This window comes from Podarcis filfolensis (genome assembly GCF_964270895.1).
Source record: "Podarcis filfolensis genome assembly, chromosome: 8".
Taxonomy (NCBI): domain Eukaryota; kingdom Metazoa; phylum Chordata; class Lepidosauria; order Squamata; family Lacertidae; genus Podarcis; species Podarcis filfolensis.
Genome location: NC_139611.1, coordinates 606989 through 628774, shown reverse-complemented (window position 1 = coordinate 628774; position 21786 = coordinate 606989). Strand labels below are relative to the sequence as shown.

Sequence of the window (21786 nt, the reverse complement as noted above, 5' to 3'; positions counted from 1 at the left end):
TTAACCATGTTTTTCATGCAGGTTGTAAGCATGAAGCTCCCAGATTGCTGCTGTCTGACATGAAGATGGTCAGATGTACCAGTGCTCAGGACAAAGCAAAAGGGGGAAGCAATATGGGTATTTTACAAAAGCACCCTATTGGTGATGATGACAGTGAAAAGGCAAACCCGGAAAAAGCCAAGATGCTAATGATTGGATCTGACATGTGGGTTCCAAAGTCACAGAGCGATATGCTCGGCAAACATAGTTTGCAAGGTCTTTCCCTGGATTCAGACAGTTTCTGATGGGAAATGTGGCAAGATAAACCCGGAAAAAGCCAGGATGCCAATGGATGGGTCTGACATGTGGGTTGAGACATCACGAGGCAGGGAGCATAGATTCTTCCCGTGGTATGGAGGCTTGTATAGAGTACTAAAGCCTCATACCAAGCTGATTTTACTCACTGGGGATGTTGAGTGCAGAGCGGGGGGGGGGAGGGGAAATGTGTGTATTTTCCTAGGCTACCCCATTGCCCCTTAGATACAAAGTCTGTTGCTGTTATAAACAGCAGGTGCACTGAGGTGAGTTCCACTGATACAGTGGAGGAGATGCGCCAGGTGCGCAGATCAGGAGGAGCTACGAAGGGTGAGAAGCCAACCAGGTATGCTCAGGAGTTTGCTAACACAGCTGTTGCAGATTTAGCTGTGGCTAGTGGCTTGACACAGGTCTTGAAACCCAGAGTCTTGAAAGGGGTACAGGGTTTGTCCTCAAGGTACGGGAAACCACGCCCAAAGGCTGTAAGGGTAGACACTGTTTCTTCAGAGAGGCAAGAAACTAAGTGTGTCAATGTCTGTTGGCATCGGTCGCTGTGATGTTCGGGCAGAAGAAAGCTTATGGAGCTCCCGAATGATCGACCAGGAAGGAGTGAACATGTCAGTCGGGCACGTGTCTCTGCCAGGGTCCTACTCGAGAGTAGGATGAGTTCCTGACACAGTTTTGATGGCTGAAGTTGTGCAGGAACATGTGCATCAGCTGGTAAATGAATGTTCACTGCAGCTAAGATTGTCATTGGTGTCATCATACAGTGTGGGGGAGGGGGAGCACAAACAGGTTCTTAAATAATGTGCCCAGGGGGACAAGTTGTGTTTTCTTTTGTTGCATGGGCCTTTGTTTTGAAGATGTGTGGAACTTGATTTCTAGGAGAACGGGGGAACGTAACAAGGGAAAATGATAACAAATAACTTTGAAGAGATGGAAAAGCTTAAGCATGGGTAATTATATAAAGAAACAGAAAATCTGGAGATATAGTTATCGTTACTAATATCATGGTTTGGAAGAATATTGGTGATTAAATATACATTGCCAAAATATTATTTTTAATTATAAGTATCCCTCTATTAGTGTCACCACTGATGTTTGGTAAAATGTCAGAAACTGATATTACATTTCAAACATAGTAGGTTATTAAATTAAATAATGGTTCTCAAACAATAGAATTCTACAAGCAGAAGAATTATGATAAAAAGGAAATTCAAAAATTTGTTGTGGTACAAAGGTTTCTCAGAAAACGTTTTGTGAAAAGTACTCTATTCATTATAAAATGTTTCACATGGAATTAAAAACCAGATTTGTCCAGGATGATCATCGTTAACTACACTATGTCATAATGAATTTTTGAACCCTATAAACCATATATCATAAAGACACCACAATCTCCACTGTGCCTCATTTCCAAAAGGAAATATGGACCCTGGAAAAGCGCCTGGAACCCCTGGAATCTGGCACTACTCAGAGATGGGAGTGGAAGGCAACAATATTTTTGCTTCTACTTTATCCTTTATAGTGTCTAATCCTGTATTCAGCTGGGACTGCCTCCATCCATTTTCAAACAGGGGAATTAAATAATCTGTGTTGAGTTTTTATTTTCAGAATGAAACCTGCTTGTGAAAAAGTAGCTTTCAGTGGCATAAAATATGCAATAGGTCTAGATTTGTGTTTTGATTAGGTAGAGAAAAAAACAAAATCTCAGCATGCACTCAATGAGCCTGAGTGTGAGTGACCACCCCCACATGTGGCCCCTGCAGCAAAAACTGTTCTCAGCCATCAAATGAGAAGTCCTTTGCACTGTTGAGCATTTAACCTTGCTTCCTCCCTAGTTCCTCACCTCTTGCTTTATAAGGAAGCTAAATAATTGGTGCATCTAACTCCCCTTAATGTGAGACATAGGTGTGTGTGTTTTAAAATCCTAAAGCTTGTAAGGGAGAGGAGTTAGGGGGAAGGAGAACATTACTGAATATTACAATATAAATCCTGTTGAGACATTACAAATCCCCACATGGTCTGAGATGCATTTCAGATGACTCAACCAGCAGGGGATGGATAATCAAATATGCCTCTACAAAGAAATAAACTATACAACAGAGACTATCAAGGAACTGGAGGTATGCATGAGGCATATTTGAGAGTGTGCATGAAAAATAAACAGAAGCATCTCAGACTCATTATGCGCCTGAAATTTGCCAGAGGCTGAGGCCCTGCTATGTTGCGCAGAGGATTTGCTAAGGGAGGTTTGCAGGGAGACTGCAGGAGAAGGGGAAGAGGGCTGGAATCTGGAATTAAGCAGCCAGGCACTTTGACATCTCCCACCCACACTCCTGGGGTAGCAGAGGAGGAGATGTTAAGACGACATGAGATAGGCTCTTTTGGGTGAATGTGCCTGTATTAATCCTGAAGCACTGAGGACAGAGGCCAAATTCTAGGGTAATTTAGAGCTGAGCTGAAGCTTTTGGAAACAAAGGGGAAGGGAGCATGAAGGAAAGGAGGAAGAAATTGGCGGAGGACCAGGACGAAAAAATGTTTTAAAATTCAGGGTTAGGAGATTTACTTAGACAAGTGATGATGGCACCAGCTTGCTCCCCCGCCCCTTCTTCTTTTGTTTGAACTTAATCGCTCTGCTGCTGTAAATGATGGCTAACTGCATGCTATTTCCAGTATCAGAGCAGGCTTGCATTTGAATATGATTTCTTGGGAATCACAAGTGGAAAGAGTCCTAGTGTGCTCAAGTTTGACTTGCAGGCTTCCCATAGACCACTAGTTAGCCAGTGTGAGACGGCATCCACTGGTGGTGCAGCTGCTGCCGCCTCCACTATAGCTGGGTCTCTGCAAGGCCATCATGCACTGGAATGGCAATGGGAGCTGCAGGTGCCTTCCCAGGATCGGTGGCCAACTAGAATGAAATATTGCGGGGGCCCAGGTAAGCCCTACCCCACAAAATCAATCACATTATATGGTGCATGCACACTATTTGAATGGCAATGCCCACCAACTTTGCAGGGGTCCGACTCTTTGTGACCCCATGGACCAGAGCACGCCAGGGACTTCTGTCTTCCACTGCCTCCCGCAGTTTGGTCAAACTGATGCTGGTAGCTTCGAGAACACTATCCAGCCATCTCGTCCTCTGTCGTCCCCTTCTCCTTGTGCCCTCCATCTTTCCCAACATCAGGGTCTTTTCCAGGGAGTCTTCTCTTCTCATGAGGTGGCCAAAGTATTGGAGCCTCAGCTTCAGGATCTGTCCTTCCAGTGAGCACTCAGGGCTGATTTCCTTAAGAATGCATAGGTTTGATCTTCTTGCAGTCCATGGGACTCTCAAGAGTCTCCTCCAGCACCATAATTCAAAAGCATCCATTCTTCGGCGATCAGCCTTCTTTATGGTCCAGCTCTCACTTCCATACTGGGAAAACCATAGCTTTAACTATACGGACCTTTGTCGGCAAGGTGATGTCTCTGCTTTTTAAGATGCTGTCTAGGTTTGTCATTGCTTTTCTCCCAAGAAGCAGGCATCTTTTAATTTCATGGCTGCTGTCACCATCTGCAGTGATCTTGGAGCCCAAGAAAGTAAAATTTCTCACTGCCTCCATTTCTTCCCCTTCTATTTGCCAGGAGGTGATGGGACCAGTGGCCATGATCTTCGTTTTTTTGATGTTGAGCTTCAAACCATATTTTGCGCTCTCCTCTTTCACCCTCAATAAAAGGTTCTTTAATTCCTCCTCACTTTCTGCCATCAAGGTTGTGTCATCTGCATATCTGAGGTTGTTGATATTTCTTCCGGCAATCTTAATTCCGGCTAGGGATTCATCCAGCCCAGCCTTTCGCATGATGAATTCTGCATATAAGTTAAATAAGCAGGGAGACAATATACAGCCTTGTCGTACTCCTTTCCATATCCATGTTGTTCCATATCCAGTTCTAACTGTAGCTTCTTGTCCCACATAGAGATTTCTCAGGAGACAGATGAGGTGATCAGGCACTCCCATTTCTTTAATAAATTGCCATAGTTTGCTGTGGTCGACCCAGTCAAAGGCTTTTGCATAGTCAATGAAGCAGAAGTAGATGTCTTTCTGGAACTTTCTAGCTTTCTCCATAATCCAGAGCATGTTTGCAATTTGGTCTCTGGTTCCTCTGCCTCTTCTAAATCCAGCTTGCACTTCTGGGAGTTCTCAGTCCACATACTGCTTGAGCCTACCTTGTAGAATTTTAAGCATAACCTTGCTAGTGTGTGAAATGAGTGCAATTGTGCGGTAGTTGGAGCATTCTTTGGCACTGCCCTTCTTTGGGATTGGGATGTAGACTGATCTTCTCCAATCCTCTGGCCACTGCTGAGTTTTCCAAACTTGCTGGCATATTGAGTGTAGCACCTTAACCCCATCATCTTTTAAAATTTTAAATAGTTCAGCTGGAATACCATCACTTCCACTGGCCTTGTTATTAGCAGTGCTTTCTAAGGCCCATTTGACTTCACTCTTAGGATGTCTGGCTCAAGGTCAGCAACCACACTACCTGGGATGTACGAGCCATCCATATCTTTCTGGTATAATTCTTCTGTGTATTCTTGCCACCTCTTCTTGATGTCTTCTGCTTCTGTTAGGTCCTTACCACTTTTGTCCTTTATTATGGTAATCTTTGTACAAAATGTTCCTTTCATATCTCCAATTTTCTTGAACAGATCTCTGGTTCTTCCCATTCTGTTGTTTTCCTCTATTTCTTTGCATTGCTTGTTTAAGAAGGCCTTCTTTTCTCTCCTTGCTATTTTTTGGAAATCTGCATTCAATTTCCTGTATCTTTCACTATCTCCCTCGCATTTTGCTTGCCTTCTCTCCCCCGCTATTTGTAAGGCCTTGTTGGACAGCCACTTTGCTTTCTTACATTTCCTTTTCATTGGGATGGTTTTCGTTGCTGCCTCCTGTATAATGTTGGAGCCTCCATCCATAGTTCTTCAGGCACTCTGTCCACCAAATCTAAATCCTTAAACCTCTTCCTCACTTCCACTGTGTATTCATAAGGGATTTGACTTAGATCGTATCTTACTGGCCCAGTGGTTTTTCCTACTTTCTTCAGTTTAAGCTTGAATTTTGCTATAAGAAGCTGATAATATGAGCCACAGTCAGCTCCAGGTCTTTTTTGCTGACTGTATAGAGCTTCTCCATCTTTGGCTGCAGAGAATATAATCAATCTGATTTCGATGCTGCCCATCTGGTGATGTCCATGTGTAGAGTCGTCTCTTGTGTTGCTGGAAAAGCGTGTCACTGATTTTAGCTTTCGCTAATTCTTCCAAAATCTATAACTATATCTTTGTACCAGGCAAAAACATTCCTCTTCTCCCAGGCTTCTGGCTAATTAGACAATAAAAGGTAAAGGGATCCCTGACCATTAGGTCCAGTAGTGACCGACTGTGAGGTTGCGGCGCTCATCTCGCTTTATTGGCCGAGGGAGCCGGCATTTGTCCGCAGACAGCTTGTGGCCAGCATGACCAAGCTGCTTCTGGCGAACCAGAGCAGTGCACGGAAACGCTGTTTACCTTCCCGCCGAAGCGGTACCTATTTATCTACTTGCCCTTTGAAGTGCTTTTGAACTGCTAGGTTGGCAGGAGCAGGGACCGAGCAATGGGAGCTCACCCCGTCACGGGGATTCGAACCGCCAACCTTCTGATTGGCAAGTCCTAGGCTCTGTGGTTTAACCCACAGCGCCACCTGCGTCCCTTCAATTAGACAATCTGTGGCCTATTAAAATGGGGGTGGGGTTAATTGTTTCTGTTTGTTACTATGGTATGTATTTTTGTCTTTTTTATATATCTAAACTGCCCTGTGATCCTCAGATGAAGGGTAGTTTAGACATTTAATACAGAATAATAAATAAATAATATGCCACACAGCCAGAGACAAGCAAGGAAGTGAGGGCTTCTCTACACTTCCTCTCATCCCAATGCTTTTCCATGGGGAAAACCACTCTCCGGCGCTCAGTCAAAGCAAACAGCAATTCAGGTTTTCTCCAGTTTGCTGTGATTTAGCACTGAGAAGTGGGTTTTCCTTGGGAAATAAGATATATATCCACTCATCTTGACTAAGCTGGCTGAGCACTGGCTAAACCATGATGGGAGATTTATGCCAGCATACAGTGGTACCTCTAGTTGCAAATTTAATTCATTCTGGAGGTCCGTTCTTAACCTGAAACTGTTCTTAACTAGAGGCGTGCTTTTGCTAATGGGGCCTCTTGTTGTCGCTGCGCCGCTGGCACACCATTTCCGTTCTCATCCTGTGGCAAAGTTCTCTACTCAAGGTAACTCTTCCAGGTTAGCGGAGTTTGTAACCTGAAGCATTTGTAACCTGAGGCGTTTGTAACTTGAGGTAGCACTGTATCTCCAGCTCAGCTGGGTTTGGAGACTTATGCTGGCGTAGCCCAGCTGAGACAGAGATCGACTGGATCCTAATATGCTCAGCCCAGTAGATCTGAGCTCAGAATTGGGCACTTAGACCTTCTTTTTTACCCTAATGGAAGAGATAAATGGTGGAAATGCAACAACTGCCTGAACATTAAAGCTCATGTTAAATTATTAAATGCAGTAGGACAGAAATTCTGACTTTTTAAATCTACAGAGAGATGACTAAAACAGTGTGTTACCTGCAGAAAACTTTAGAACAGTTTTGCATCCGTGTTTTGAGTATTCATGCCTAAAAGATGCCCATAGGCTCTATTTACTGCAATTCAGCAATTCACAGAATACACACAAGCTCCAGGGTCCTCTGAGTCATCTGAGACAAACCTTTAGATTAAGAAACATATGTGTAAGCCCACCTTACACTCCTGGGCAGAGTATTAACAATCACTTTTAAGGACCATTGATTCCAACAAGAGACTCAAGCAAAAGGTGTTAAAGTGTTCAACTCAGGCTGGATGATATGCATTGCATAAGTGTGTATACAGGCATGTTTTGCAAATTAAAAATTGACCTTCTTTGCTGTACAAAATTGATCCTATAAACATTGACCCAGCTTGCTAAATCTATTTGGTGAACAAGGGAACCATTTGCCAACTGTGAAAACTTCCATTCACGGGATAGGAATATGGTGCATTATGTGCCAACAAAATTCTGATCCAAAGAGATAATAAACCCCACATACTGTGATCAACATGCCTTGTTCCCTTTCCTCCCCACCAGCTGTCTGGCTGTTTACAAGAGAGGAACTTGGGCCCACCTTGTCTAAAAGCATTGTCTAAAAGGACAGGCAGAGGCTGTCCCAGGTTTCAGACAATGGACATTCCCAGACCTGCCTGGAGATGTCAGAAACTGAACCTGGGACCTTCTGCAAGCAAAGCAGGTGCTTTGCCCCTGAATCACATCCCTTCCTTCCTCATGGTGAACTCATTGAGGGAATAACTTTCCTTTTTTCATTTTCTAGTTTAATTATTATTAGTATATCGGATGATATTGAGCCCGGTTCAAGATTCTCTGCAAGGCCCTTAACAGCTTGGTCACTGGATAACTCAGAGGCCTGCTCATCCCTTGTACCCTGAGGTCTTCAGGGAAGTCCTCCATGGCTCAAATGCAGACGCACATCCACTAGGAGCCGCCTGCTCAGTATTAGGGGCCTAATTATATGGAACTCCAAGTTGAGGTCAGACAAGCTCCCTCCTTGCTGAATTTCTGCTACCTATTGAATACTTCTTTTTTTAAATTCCAGAAGGCATTTTAATTGAATTCTGAACTTACTATTTTAACTGATTTTTATTAACATGGTTACTTTTACACCATAAAAATGTTTATATTTGTTTGGAGCAAGGACTGGGAAGGCCAAATAGGGCAGTTTGGGCTCCAACTCTCATCCCTGCCAGCATAGTGGCACCAAATTGGCAAAGGCTGCATCCATGCTGCCGGGTGGAAGAATGTAAGGCCTTCCCCCTCGCACATTTTACCAATCCAGTGACAGCCACAGATTTACTAGTGCTAGACTGAAATATCTGACCCATTGATTTATTTCAATTGTGTGGGGGCTAAAACTGCTGAAGAATAATAATAAAAAAGGAACAAATTTCAGGGACAACACAATCCAGTAACTTTGGGAGTGGCAGTTTTCTATCCTTTCCTCCCTAACAAAGCCAAGTTATTGGGGGGGGGCCGCTAGGGGCGCCTTGGAAGATGGCGGATATTAACATCTATCCAGCTCGCACGAGGTAATTAGAGGCTGATTATGGGGAGTAAATCAGTCTCCCTCATCTCTCCAGGGGGGGAGAGATGCAGTTTTCACCCGCTGTTGCCATAAATCACCCCCGAGTTCGGAAGAAGAAGGGGGTGAGGCACTGGGTGTACAACCCTCAGCGAGTTTCGGAACTCCTCCGAAGCTACTTCCAGGAGCGAAACTAGTTGCGTTACTTAAAAGGAAAAAATTTGGAGAAAGATAACGCACATTCTTCAAGAGAGGCAGGAGGTTTTTATCTGCTAACAATTTTGCCACTGAAATGAAGAAGATTGAGACGGAAGATTACATCAAAGTACTACAGATAAGCTGGTATGTGGAATGGAATGCAACGGAACTGAAAGGGGGGGGGAATGACTTTTTATTATTTTTGCTCTATGTGATTAACTAATAACCCTCCCTCTTAGAAGATCCGTCACAACAACTAATTGGCAAATGGGACTAAAAATGAACTGTGTGGGAATAATATGAATTTAAAGGTTTTACTCTGTAAAGGATTTGGAAAGAAGAAAGGCTCTCTTTGTGATGGAGTAAGAATGGAGATTTGATGCGGAAAGATAGACCTGTGTTGCAGGAGGTTTGGTCTTGGGGAGGGCGAGCCGAAGATTTATTATTTCGATGAGATTGTGAACTGGAAGGGGCAGCCCTCCTGGAAAAAGACTAATTTACGATGCAACAGGTCGGGAAAGTTAACGAGCGAGCTTTTAGACTGCATTTCATCGGAACGACAAGATGGCGATTGCTTGCTCGAGCGGAAATGCCTGGACTATTGGATGAGAGTGATTTACGAGAGAGCAGTACAAAGTCCACACAGAAATACAAATAAGACTGTTTTTTTCAACCCACTTGCGGAACAACTCGGAGGTGAATGAAAAGGAAAATGAGCAACGACAAGGATTGAGAAGAGGGGACTGGAAATATCATTCTTAATATGAAAGCAGCAGAAATATTCGAGGATTGGACTCCTGCCGATCAAGAAGCATGGGTACCCCCCACAAAAATTTATAATTTGGAAAACAATTGGATTACATGATATGTATTGATATAATTTGGATTAATTGGTTTGATGTGTTTAATTTGGTAATATGAAACTTAATAAAAATTATTTAAAAAAACAAAAACAAAGCCAAGTTATGTCATCGCATAGCACCGTTCCCTTTCTGAGGAAAATTTTAGGAGCACAGTTTAGGAGTATCACCAAGCGAAACATTTGTTGTTAATGGGGAAACAGTGGAAAACCCAGCCTCTGGAAGTCAACAGTGTTCACCCCTGAAAGTCACTGATTCTGGAAATGTACTTCTAGAAGAGTAATGGGATGCAACAGTTAGTCAGAAATATCCAGTAACCATCTTGGGTGAACATCTCCAGTGCAGACGAAACTGGCAGATGCCAGCACCATAAGCACCCCTATTTAAAAGACAACAAACCATGCTTATTTCTGATTATACAGAGGTGAGTGTTTGTGTCTCCCTGCACAAAGAATATCCTCCATTAAGCCTCCAGGAGTGCATTTGAATCGAAACCTGTGATTTTACAACAAAACACAAAAGCAGACACAGGGGAAATCTGTTATTTCTTTTTCCCACCAAAAGTGATAAATTATTTTAACACCAGCAGTTTGCTGCAAAGGGAAGGTGTCCTGTTTGTCTGTGATATGAAATGGGGGGGGGGAAATGGGGGCATAGATGTCTGCAGGGATTTTTACAGGGTGGGGATATTTTATTTTATTTATTTATTTGAGGGAGTGGAGTAAAACACTGGAAAGGGAACAGGCTAATTTCTCACAAGAAGAGTGTTTGTATATTTTGTCTCCTATCTCAGGTTCTAAGAATGATAGAACCTTACTCTTTTTCTTTTTCTTAATGAAAGCTGGGAATCTGGGCATGAAGGTTCATTGGAGGGGGAATTGTTCCCCTTGCCCCCACTGTGAACACCCATAAATGGGGTGTCAACAGCATTAGATTGTTATAAATAAATACTGGTGGTAACAAATCCATTCAACAAACAGGTAGTTTGTTGAGTTTACAATTGTGTGTACCATTTATATTATACTGAGCTGTGGATTTGGGGAATAAGTTTTATATCTACTATATTTTTTTAAAAGCCATCACCTCCAGAAGATGCCCACTGAATATTCAAATCCTGGCAATTGATATTTGAAAGGCTGTCCACTGATTAAATATTTTTTATTTGATGAATCACCGGCATTTTAATGGCTTTACTACGTGTTACCAAAACAATGAAGACAACCTTGGAGAGATACTGAGAAAAATATGAAACAACTTAAAATTTTGTAAGAAAAATCTAAACAGAGGTTGCTTTCAGAAACAAAAGACCTCTCCTTAATAAAGTATACACATTCCCCAGCAGAGTAGCATACCAGGTCTAAAAAAATAAACAAAAGTTCTCTGAAATGTCAGTCCCACCTATTAAAATGTGTTTTCATATATTCAAATTGTCTCCCGTGGATCAAATCAGCTTTACTTGACAAATGAAACCAATTTAACCCTGTGGCCCTCAGAAAAAGGTGACAAGGACCACCTTTTTCCTGATTGTTCTGAAGTTCTTGCTGTTTGAAGGCACCTTTGAGAGGCCTCCTTGCTCCCATCAGCACTTTCCCCCTGCATGGATTGCTCCCCACTTGTCTGGGGAGGGCAGAGCACAGGGCAAAGGCAGAAACGCTAATGTCTTCATCTCATACACCTCCAATTTTCAGAACTTGTACATGACATTCAGCCTCAAACATCACACTAGTTTGGGCCAGTATTGTTGAAACTGCTACTGGGATTGCCACCTTTGTTCAGCCAAAATACAGGACAGGTCAGCAGGGATGGGGAGGATGGAGGGGCAAAACAATTTTTTTTTTTTACCTGGTTCTAAAATGACTCCAATGACACATGTGGTTTACAGTGCTCTGTTCAATGAAAAAAATAACAAAATGACTGATTTACAAGTGTAAGAAAAATATTGCATATTATATGCATAGCTTTGTAATGCTATTTGGTTTGACCCAAACCTGGAAGGAGCAGCACTCTATTTGACTTTCCATGAGTACTTTCTGTCACTTGACTCCTGAACTAAGCAATGGTTTGTTTGTATTCTAAGGGATGGTTTGTATTTCCTGTATCTTTTTTCTTGTCTGCCAACCTTTTCTTTTTATTTGTGACTATGCATGTGCAGGAAAGGTGTAGTATAGGGGTGCCAGGGGGGCTGTGGGGGGTGAACCAGTCACCCCCACACAGGTGACACCAGCACAGCCCCGCTGTGTGCTGTGTGCTGTGTGCTGTGTGCTGTGTGCTGTGTGCTGTGTGCTCCTTTCTGCCCACCAAGGGTTGCATCTGCCAGGCAGGCTGCCCGCTGCGCAGGCAGGCAGGTAGCTGAGTGCAGCTCCACTTTGCTCCGGTGGGGGTGGCGTCAGTCCAGCAGTGGTGGCAGCAAGGGCTGGACTGGTAGATCCCCCGTCCAACGTGTGCCTGCATACCCCAGGCACTGGCAATGCTGTGTTGCTGTGCAAGTGTGTGTATGGCCAGCGGTTGTAGTTCAGAATTATTCCTGGGTTCAATGATCTTTTATTTTCTAGCTGTCATCTACAGCAACAGACTACAAAACATAGCAATGTCTGGAAAAGAAGTAAATTGAAAAGATTTTCCATATTTGAACCATATTACGCTCCCATATCTTTTCTTTCTTTCCCACTTTTGGAGGCGGCAGATATTTTTTTCAGGCTCCATCCCTGGTGGCAGCCATTTTTTAACTGGCACCCTTGGCACCTTCTCAAAATTCCAAATGTGCCCCCAGTCCCATAGCCTTTTCCTCCATGGTTTGTCTAATCTTCGCTGTCACTATTTCTTAAGATTCAGAATTCTGAACCTTCCAACATTCAGCTTCATTGCATGTCAACAAGTTCTAGTGCTATGAGAGAAGGAGGGAAACTTCCTTCATACCATGACTGTCATATCCCCTGAGCACAGGTAGGTCCATGCTCCAAATTGCTCCCAAAAAGATGGAGAGCAAACTGAACAATTTTAAGCCTTTGCTCCCCAACCACCTCTCTCAGGTCCTTGAAGGGTCAGTGCTCTGACCTGAAGACACACAGGCCTGCAACATTCCTTGGTCTGGTGGCCTCTTTCAGGCACGGAGCAGTCATATGCCTTTGGTTTCTCAGGAGAGGGCCCCAAAGGCCCCGGTGGCACAGAAGGTTTTTGGAGATCCTTACGTCTGTATTCGGACAGGTAAAGGCTCACATCTGAATAAAAAGTAGCCTTATGAACTCTACTTATCAATGTTTGAGTGCCAAAGGCCTGCTCCTTCCTTGTGTGCTCAGAAGCAGGCAACAGTTCTAAACTCCAGCATCAACCTGACAGGCCACAAAGGTTCTCAGAGATGCATGTATCCAAGCCCTTTTGAAGGCCTCCAGTGAAAGGTGTTATATAAGCACAAAGTGTTGTTATTGCTCTGCCAGAAGCAACTGATTTCCAAAATAAAAGATTTCGTGAACAGAGCAAATGCCCCATTTTCTGGCCTAGATCACTCCATTACCAAAAAAGAACAGGAAAAAAGTGAGATTTAAAAGCTAAATCTGAGATCTGCAATGTCAGTATCCAGAGACACTTTTAGCAGGAGACCCATGTTCTCCCAATTAAAAACAACAAAAACCAAAGAAACAAGCTGGCTGTTTAGAGCTATTAAAGTATGCAGCTATTGGGAGCAAGCAATAAATTTAATATTGGAAAATACAGGAATGAAAATGGGATTAATTATTTACTGATCATGGGACAAACTTTGTGGGTGCTGTAATGGAAAATTGTGGGTGTAATGGAAAATGTAGAGGTTCCCCATCCCATCTTCTAACTCCTAGTTGTTTAACAATAGCAACAACAAAACATCCAAAATATGATTCTGGAATGGGAATTTGTATGAAATAACACTCAGGTCAAGTCACTTCTGGTACTGAGAACCAAGTCCTAGTATCAGAAGCTTCTCAGAGGCACTCTTTTTTTTTTTGTTCAACTTGTACATAGAATCATAGAATCGTAGAGTTGGAAGGGACCCTGGGGGTCATCTAGTCCAACCCCCTGCAATGCAGGGATCTCAGCTAAAGCATCCACGTCAGGTGGCCATCCAACCTCTGCTTAAAAACCTCCAAGAATAAGAGTCTGCCAGCTCCTGAGGGAGACCATTCCATTGTCGAACAGCTCTTTTGCACTTGGCTCTGGCTGGTGAATTTTGTGGTTCTGAGGGGGAACCTTAATTCTGCTCACTTCAATGCATCAGGCCAACTCCTCCTAGTTCTTGCTTTTTTAAGAAAAGAAAGGGGGGTATTTTTGCCTCTTTGTCTGCAAACCTGCATGCATTTCTGGCCCAAGCAAGTGAGCAAGGGTAGGATGGCAACTTGGTTGGGCTGAAGCCTCTGCCAAGGGGAAAAGAAAGAGGAGGAAGAAATAATGCCATGCACTTAAAGTGCACCATATTTTCATGCTGATTAAGAGCTGCACTCCAGGAGGTGATGCGCAGGAGATAATGGCAGCTCTTGTTTGAACAAGGAGAGCTATTCTGCTCCTATTCAGCCCCAGAGACATATCACTGCTGATGTCTCTCTGGGTCTAGATTGCAGCTCAAGTAATCCTTTTGCAGACAGAAAGGAAACTGGTATTTTGTACCCTGGAAAGCATGGTAGTGGCTGGAGGAGGAGAGGTGTGCAGAGGCCAGAGAAAGAGCTATGAGTGGAGGGGTGTCCCATTTGCTATCTTCTTGGAGCCCCTGGGAAACCAAACTGAACCTTCTGCAGCCTAGAACTGGCTCAATGTGTAATATAATATAATATAATTGCTGTTTTATTGAGGGAAGGAGCAAACAGAATTTATTTGGGGTTTGCAAAATAAACCCCAAGACTGAAGCCTGTAAAAAGGAGAAACTTTCTCTCTGCAAGGCCTGCAGTTCACGAAGGGGTAAAAAGTTTACTTTGACTGGACTCTGACCGACTGAAGACTCAGCAGTTGGCAAGGTTTAGCTGCAAGGAAGCAACATCTGGAGTTTGTAAGAATGCTACAGGAAGGGACTAATGAGGATTTGTATGTTTTGCTTGCCAAACAGTATCTCAGCTTTGGAATGCTTTAATCTGGACAGTAATTGACATGTCCAGCCTGTTTGTGTTGTTTGAAGTACCTTATCAAAGAAGTAGAATGTCATGTCAACCTTCCAGGCAGACAGAAAATCCTGTACAGGGATACCTTAGGTTAAGAATTTAATTTGTTCTGGAGGTCCGTTCTTAACCTGATACTGTTCTTAACCTGAGGTACTACTTTAGCTAATGGGGCCTCCTGCTGCCGCCGTGCGATTTCTGTTCTCATCCTGAAGCAAAGTTCTTAACCCGAGGTACTATTTCTGGGTTAGTGGAGTCTGTAACCTGAAGTGTCTGTAACCTGAAGCGTCTGTAACCTGAGGTACCACTTTACATCCTATCTGTAACATGTCAAATGTCTCATACATCATGTCAGTTTCTTGGCTAACAGAACGTCCTGCTTCATAAATCATGTCAGAGTTCTGGACTACAATACAATATGTTCATACATCATGCAGATTTGCTTTCTGAAAAACCTACGGTATATAAGTTTTATCTGAACTGAGATCAATACTCCAGGCTGTTTAGGACTGGGGTCTAGCTGCAGCTATAAAATAAAGGCATTTCCTCGAACCCCTGCTTTGTCTTTGTTTGACTGAAAACACCTGCTACATTATGATTCAGCAAACCTTCACTGAAGAAGAATTAATTACTAATGAATCTAATTATCCATGGATTACAACTATTAATGGAATGCAAGAGGGAAATAACAAGAACTTCATAATTTTTTATGGATCATTTGAACAAATAGACTGTGTGAAAATGTTGTGAGGATTGGTGGCATTACCTTCTAAAGAGGGCACTAACTTTGATTTATTATGGTTATGGTTTTGGTTTTGGCAAGACACCAGCTTGTTAGTAGATTGGAAAGGTTGACAGAAGAAAATGCTGGAAGTCTTCCCAAAGCCATGGTCAGATGCCAGTTCACTTTCAGTTTGAAAAGGCAAGATGGCATGAAGCTGTGGCATAATTGAGAATTCAGCCCTTGAAGGGGGGGCATGAGGCTGAAGATGATTGATTGATTACAACATGAAGAGAAGGACCAATATAAACAAATATTTCACACAGTAAGTTACAGGATATAAACTCCGCTTGCAAATTAATGGATATGGAATAGCTAAATACAAACGAAAGTCATCACACCAGTGACTGTTAAAATAAAGAATTAAGATCGGAACTGTGGTACTTGGATTAACTAAGAGAACTGGAGCAGGACCATCATCATCTCCTGATAATCAGAACACGGGAAGTCACCCCAAATTGTTTAATTCGGAACTGGATAATTGGCTCTTTTAATTGTATTGTGATTTGGTATTGTATTAATGTGGCTTATATTGGATTGCTATTAATGAAAAATTAATAAAAAAATATTTAACAAATAAAACTGTCTCCATGTGGGGTGCAACTGAACTGTTGGGAAAAGCCACTTCCGACATAAGGAGGAGGTGGTGTTGCGGGCTCACGCCCCCAACACACACGCGGAGGCTGGCTTCAGCCCCCGCGCGAACAGGGGAATCTTCGGGGCCACGTCATCCCCTGAGCCAGCCAATCAGCTGGCTCTGGGGGCATGGCTTGCCTCATTTAAGGCAAGTACGGCCCCGGGATCTCCCTCTTTGGGTCTGCTCAGCTGGTAAGGTTTTCCCACCTGCCCACCCTCTAAGGTTCCCCTTTCAACCTTGCTATGTACCTTGGTTGGTCGCCATTAAGGGGCCTGGTAGAAAATTTTTCCACTTGGCAAATTAGCACAGGCCATTTGGTTTTTCACCTACCTCATAGCAAATCGTCACAACTCACTTGGTCTTGGCGATTAGGCATTGGTAGGGGTATTGTTATGCAGATCTGTTGGGGGGGAGGAGTGCTATCACCTCCCCCAAATATTGAAGAGTAGTCCGGTAAAGGATTCCGGGGGGCGTGGCCTCGTCCGAAGCCTATGGAGGCCAGGGTCTAAAGTGCGCCCCCAAGCGGTGACCCCAGGGGAGTCCCTAGTTGATGTGCATCAGCAGGGCTCCCCCTGCTGGTGTTAACCCTTCCTGGTCTTCAAGCAAGCAGGCTGAAGCCGGGTAGTTTGATAGGACCAATGCCTAAGCCAATACCACTCTTTACCTGTAACCAATAAAGTTGTGGCCTAATTTCTCCCATTAACCTTAAATATCTGTGTCACATGTCTTTATTTCTACTGGTGGGAGGTGGGAACTCGCCATGCAACTGAGGAAGCTGCATCCACTTGAGTACCAGTCCATTTAAAACAAACCTATGTAGGTGATGTCAGCAGGTTTCAGGAACTTCCTTCATTGTGAGATTTGGGGGGTGATTTGTGAGTTTGTTTGGGCCCTCAGTGAGAGCCAGCATGGAGGCATGGAGTCCTGAAAGCCAGGATGCTGAGGGTTGCTGAGTGGAGAGACACTTAAGCAGTAGAAGGAAATGTTGTATACAGATTGATTTATTAGACTGGTGTTAAATGTTTTTTTTTTTTTGTAACATTCATTATTTTGGTTGTCTATTGTTGATTTAGTTTTCTGTACTCCACTTAGAGATGTAGAAATTATCTTAATAAATAAAATAAAAAGTAAGGTTTTTCCAGTCCATTTGGAAATGTTGGGGTTTTTGGGGACTCCAGTTTTGTCTCTGCCCACCAGAACCATGTGGCCCCTGGAAGGCTGCTCAGAAAGGAATATGGTCCTTCAGGTGAAAAAGGTTCCCCATCCCTAACACAATTCATTATTTAAACCATTAGTTGTGATAATACTGTTACATGCTACCCATCCCCCTGAGCAGTGAGGGTGTTGCTTGCTGCTGAGTTTTGATTTCATGGAGTGAGAAAACAGTGGAGACTTGTGGTGCTTTATAATATCTGGTTTATGTACAATCAGAGGTGCAGAGCACCGTGGAAGCAAGTAGACATCTATGGCAGGTAGCAAAATAACTGTTTCGGCAAGCAAGCAGCACTGGGCTTTATATTGTCAAAACCAACTCCAGCAGAAAATTCTGCCTCTGTCTGCATCTCTCTGTCTCTGTCCAAATTCATAGTTGTCACTTTCCCTCTGGGTTGGACCAATCCCCTCCCTCCCTCCAGTTTTGTGAAAATAGTCTCCCTGTGGAAATGTGTGTGTTATCTTGCTATTTTCTACTGCTTTTTGGAGGTGAGAGAAATTTCCCCAAAGATTTTGGGAGGCAGTTATTGCTGATCTTACAGGTCTCCCCAGAAGGTGTGACCAAAGAGATGCTGCAGAGAGAGCCTCACATTACTAACTGCATTTATTGGGATACCTTGGGAGCAACATAATGTGGCATCACTCAAGGGATGCAAGAAGGTGTCATTTTCCATCCCACCTTGTGTCACATGAAGCACTGTTTCCATTCCACTGTCCTTTGTTTTCTGCCAAAAACAACATTATTTGTCTCACTGTCTGCTGTGATAAAATTGCACAAATTATATTGGCATTCCACCCCATTAATTTCAATGCAAATGATGCAATCCAGTGGGGGGGAATCAATTACATATCATTTGTGGAATGAAAACAGCAGCTGGATTGATTCCCATTCTGGACATGGGATGAAGAAACCATTTCTACTCCCTTTCCCATTTTTGGTAATGTTCTCCCACATCCCTACATCAGTCCCCAAGGTGTTCCATGAAGTGTGACCTATGGGAAGCTGCAGAGAGAACATTCATTATCCCGTGAGAAGCTTTTTCAAAAGTTGAAATAGCAAGGGAGGAAAACAGAAGCCTTAGCCACCTCCTACAGTTAAGTCAGGATAACAGCATTCTCCCCCCTCCTCAAAAAATAAATAAATCTGGAGGGTTTCATTGCATTCTTTTTCATTTCACAAACGGTCAAAAAAGAAATTTCAAAATGTTCGCACAGCTCTGTTTTTACAGACTGGACAGAGATGTCAGACCATTAAGGAATATTAACATTCCTTTGTTAAGTAGCTGACCAGACAAGAGTTTGTCAGGTGATATCATTCCAGTATGTGAATTCATGCTAATAAACGCAGCCAAATTTCTAATAATAACATGTTTTATAATGCAGTGTCCAAAATGAATTTTCTGAGCATGTGCAAATGGACACTATTCCCTGCTTTTCAGACCTATATGCAAGTGAATGGTGACAATCACATTTTAGGTGACTGTCAACATTTACTTCTGAATCCTGTCAGTTTTTAGACATTTACAAAATTTGTCTGGGATTGTCACCAAATTTCAGGCATTCACTGTAACATATGTTAAGCTGATAATGGCTGCAGAACCATCTGTTGCAGCAATGGGGAGACATAATGTAAGATTATACATTTTGGGAATCATCAGTCACAACTGAGCACCATTAAGCTTCAATGGAAGGATTTAAGTATGAGAGTAGTGGGATATAAAACTCGGGATGTGCGCTGTGTTTGGTCAAATCATTAACCAAATCAGGTCAATTTGTGTCATATACAGATCAATCTGAAGATCCTAAAAATTAGCAAAGGGCAGATTGGCTTGTTCTGAATGTATTTGCAGAGGTTTGTGCAGATCTGTAGCTCAAAATAGCCGCTCAGAAAGCCAGACAAAGAGTGTGTGCAAAATGTTGCCATAATTCACTGTGAGTATAACACAGTGCAACTAATTCTGATGCATTCTATCCACAGGTCTTAAGCGGAGCTATACCTGTAACATCTGCAATGTCACTCTAAACTCCATAGAACAGTATCACGCGCACCTGAAGGGGTCCAAACATCAGACCAAGTGAGTAACCCTTTGTTGGCTGGCTGGCTGGGTGTGACATTTTGGTGAGTAAGTCTGAGAGAGGGGGCATAAGGGCACTGCCCCCCCATCTTCAATCAGATCTATTTTGGAAATTAGGGTTGTGCCCTTGACTTTTGAGCATGATCATAATGGAGAGACAGGCATGGAGGAAAGTTTTTGGATTGCATTCTCAAATACAGGAAACCTAAGATGGGTTTTCCTAGCAAGAGAGAGATTTAGACATTTAAAAACAGGAAAGTAGACAGCTGCGCAAGTTGGCTTCCACTGCATTTAGAGATTTGAACCCAAGGGAAATCTGGGAACAAAACAAAAGCATGCATTTTTTGAGAGTATCTCAAAACACGTTGGGAACCAATTTCCTTGTTTACCTGTCATTCCACTTTTCACTTTTCCTGTAGTTCTATTTTGATCCTCTCTCTTGCGTGAGAGAGGTTTCGAACTGCTACATGGTGTAGCTCTCCTGGAATCACTTCAGAATGTAGCAGAAGGAGCCATGTACTTGGAAGCTTTCTTTCTTCATAATGCCAGGCACGTGGGAGAGAAGGTTAAGGCTGAGTCTTTCTTCTTGACATGCTAACTTGTCACAGACAGAAAGGCTGTGGGAAGAGTTGTTGCCAAAACATTAGAGCTATGTGTAAGCAGCATCTCAAAAGTTATCCACCCTGTTGGTGTCAGAGAAATCAGGAGGATCATTTCACTAAATTTCTCCAGGGGGAGAAGAGAAATACTCTAGCAGTTGCTCAGGGGTGGAGTTCACCATTAGAAAATGCCATAGCACAGCTTCTTTTTAATATAAGGTTTTCTTTTTAAGAGCACAAGCTTCATTTGTCCAGTGAGTTTCTGGGCCCAATTCAAGTCATTAGTAAAGGTAAAGGTAAAGGGACCCCTGACCATTAGATCCAGTCGTGACTGACTCTGGGGTTGCGGCACTCATCTCGCTTTATTAGCCGAGGGAGCCGGCATACAGCTGGATGGAAATCATGTGGCCAGTATGACTGGCGAACCAGAGCAGCGCATGGAAATGCTGTTTACCTTCCCACCGGAGCAGTACCTATTTATCTACTTGCACTTTGATGTGCTTTCGAACTGCTAGGTTCACCCTGTCACGGGGATTCGAACCACCGACCTTCTGATCGGCAAGTCCTAGGCTCTGTGGTTTAACCCACAGCGCCACCCGCGTCCCAAGTCATTAGTACTTGCATGCAAACTCCAAAATAGCTTGGAATCCAGGTACCTAAAAGATTGCCTCCCCCAGTATCAACCATCTTGGACCGTATGGCCGGCAGATGAGCCCCTGTTGGCAGTCGTGTCACTTGGGACTCAGCTATACAGCTGCAAATAAAACGTTTTAAGTGTGTTTTAAGTGTGATATATATTGTGACACTAGATGGCCTTATGGAAAATTCAATGTATTTTTTAAAAATGCTTTTTAAAAAGCATTTTCAGAATAGTTTTTATATGTGTGTAGATTCCACCTTAGTGTTGTCCGGTTGGTGCTGACCCATGAATGGGCCTTAGGGTTCTTAGTTGTCCCCTGATTATGGAACGCCCCTCATGGTGAGGTACATCTGTCCCTTCATTATTAGCATTCAGGGGCATTTATAAATGTCCTTGATGGTTGTTCGTTTGATGGCTAAAATATGCAATTTCTGGCAACCTGTTTCCAAAGGTTAGGCCATTCTTAAATGTTTTTAAATGTTTTGATTTAGTTTATTTTTACTGAAATGATGATGATCCAGTGCTAAAGATTGAGTTTCCCTGAGGGAAAGAGGCAGGTCAAATGGAGGTGTGTATAAGCCCTCAGTGCTACTCTGGTTTTAATTTCAGTTGGAAATTTGGATTACCAAATACCTGGTGGAAAGCCATACATGTGCTATATACTTTTATTGTTCATTTATTTATTTTTCTCTGTTGTTAAAGCCCTGCAATTGTGCAATGATGAAATTTGGGCTCGTCCCCTAAGCTTGTTTGTGTGTACAGGTATCAGGAGATGGAAATTTCTATGGTATGTTTGGCTCTTCATGAAAACTTAAAGAGAACTTTGAAATAACAGTTTTATGTTCTCTCCCCCCCCCCACCCCATAATTTGTAAAATCCCACTATTTCACTGTTTCATCAGCTGACCATTTTAAGTCAGCCCCCATGGGTTTTTTAGGGAGCATGAAGCAGGTGCTCCCAGCATGGCCTGGACTGCCATGGCAGGATCCTTCACCCTCCACACCCCGGCACATGCACACACCCCAGACGCACGTTCCCACTCCGAGTGCCGTGAGTTGACGCAACACCACTGAGCTCCACTTCTGCTTAAGGTTTCTCACTGTGCCTTTGGCAAAGGAAAACATCACATGCACCAATAATCTTCCCTTTCTGCTCCCTTGCAAAGAAAGAACCTTTCTTTTCTTAGCATGTTC

General features: G+C 43.1%; 2 protein-coding genes and 1 long non-coding RNA gene across 7 annotated transcripts in view; all 3 read left to right on the top strand.

Moving 5' to 3' along the window:
- Positions 1-21786, top strand: part of LOC310769935 — a 416479-nt gene that overhangs the window by 248536 nt on the left and 146157 nt on the right. The window lies entirely within an intron of this gene.
- Positions 1-21786, top strand: part of LOC310767655 (uncharacterized protein) — a gene marked incomplete at its 3' end in the record, with an annotated part of 170527 nt that overhangs the window by 3034 nt on the left and 145707 nt on the right. The gene's annotated exons all lie outside the window — the stretch shown is intronic.
- The window catches only part of ZMAT4 (zinc finger matrin-type 4), a 220670-nt gene that overhangs the window by 182849 nt on the left and 16035 nt on the right, over positions 1-21786 (top strand). For 2 of the 5 annotated variants that reach the window (XM_083629663.1, XM_083629665.1), the window contains one exon: positions 19258-19354. In XM_083629663.1, the coding sequence (XP_083485789.1) occupies positions 19258-19354 (97 nt within the window). Of the gene's footprint in view, positions 1-21; positions 1498-19257; positions 19355-21786 lie in introns of those variants that run through there. The other 3 variants (XM_083629664.1, XM_083629662.1, XM_083629661.1) reach the window with 3 other exon arrangements.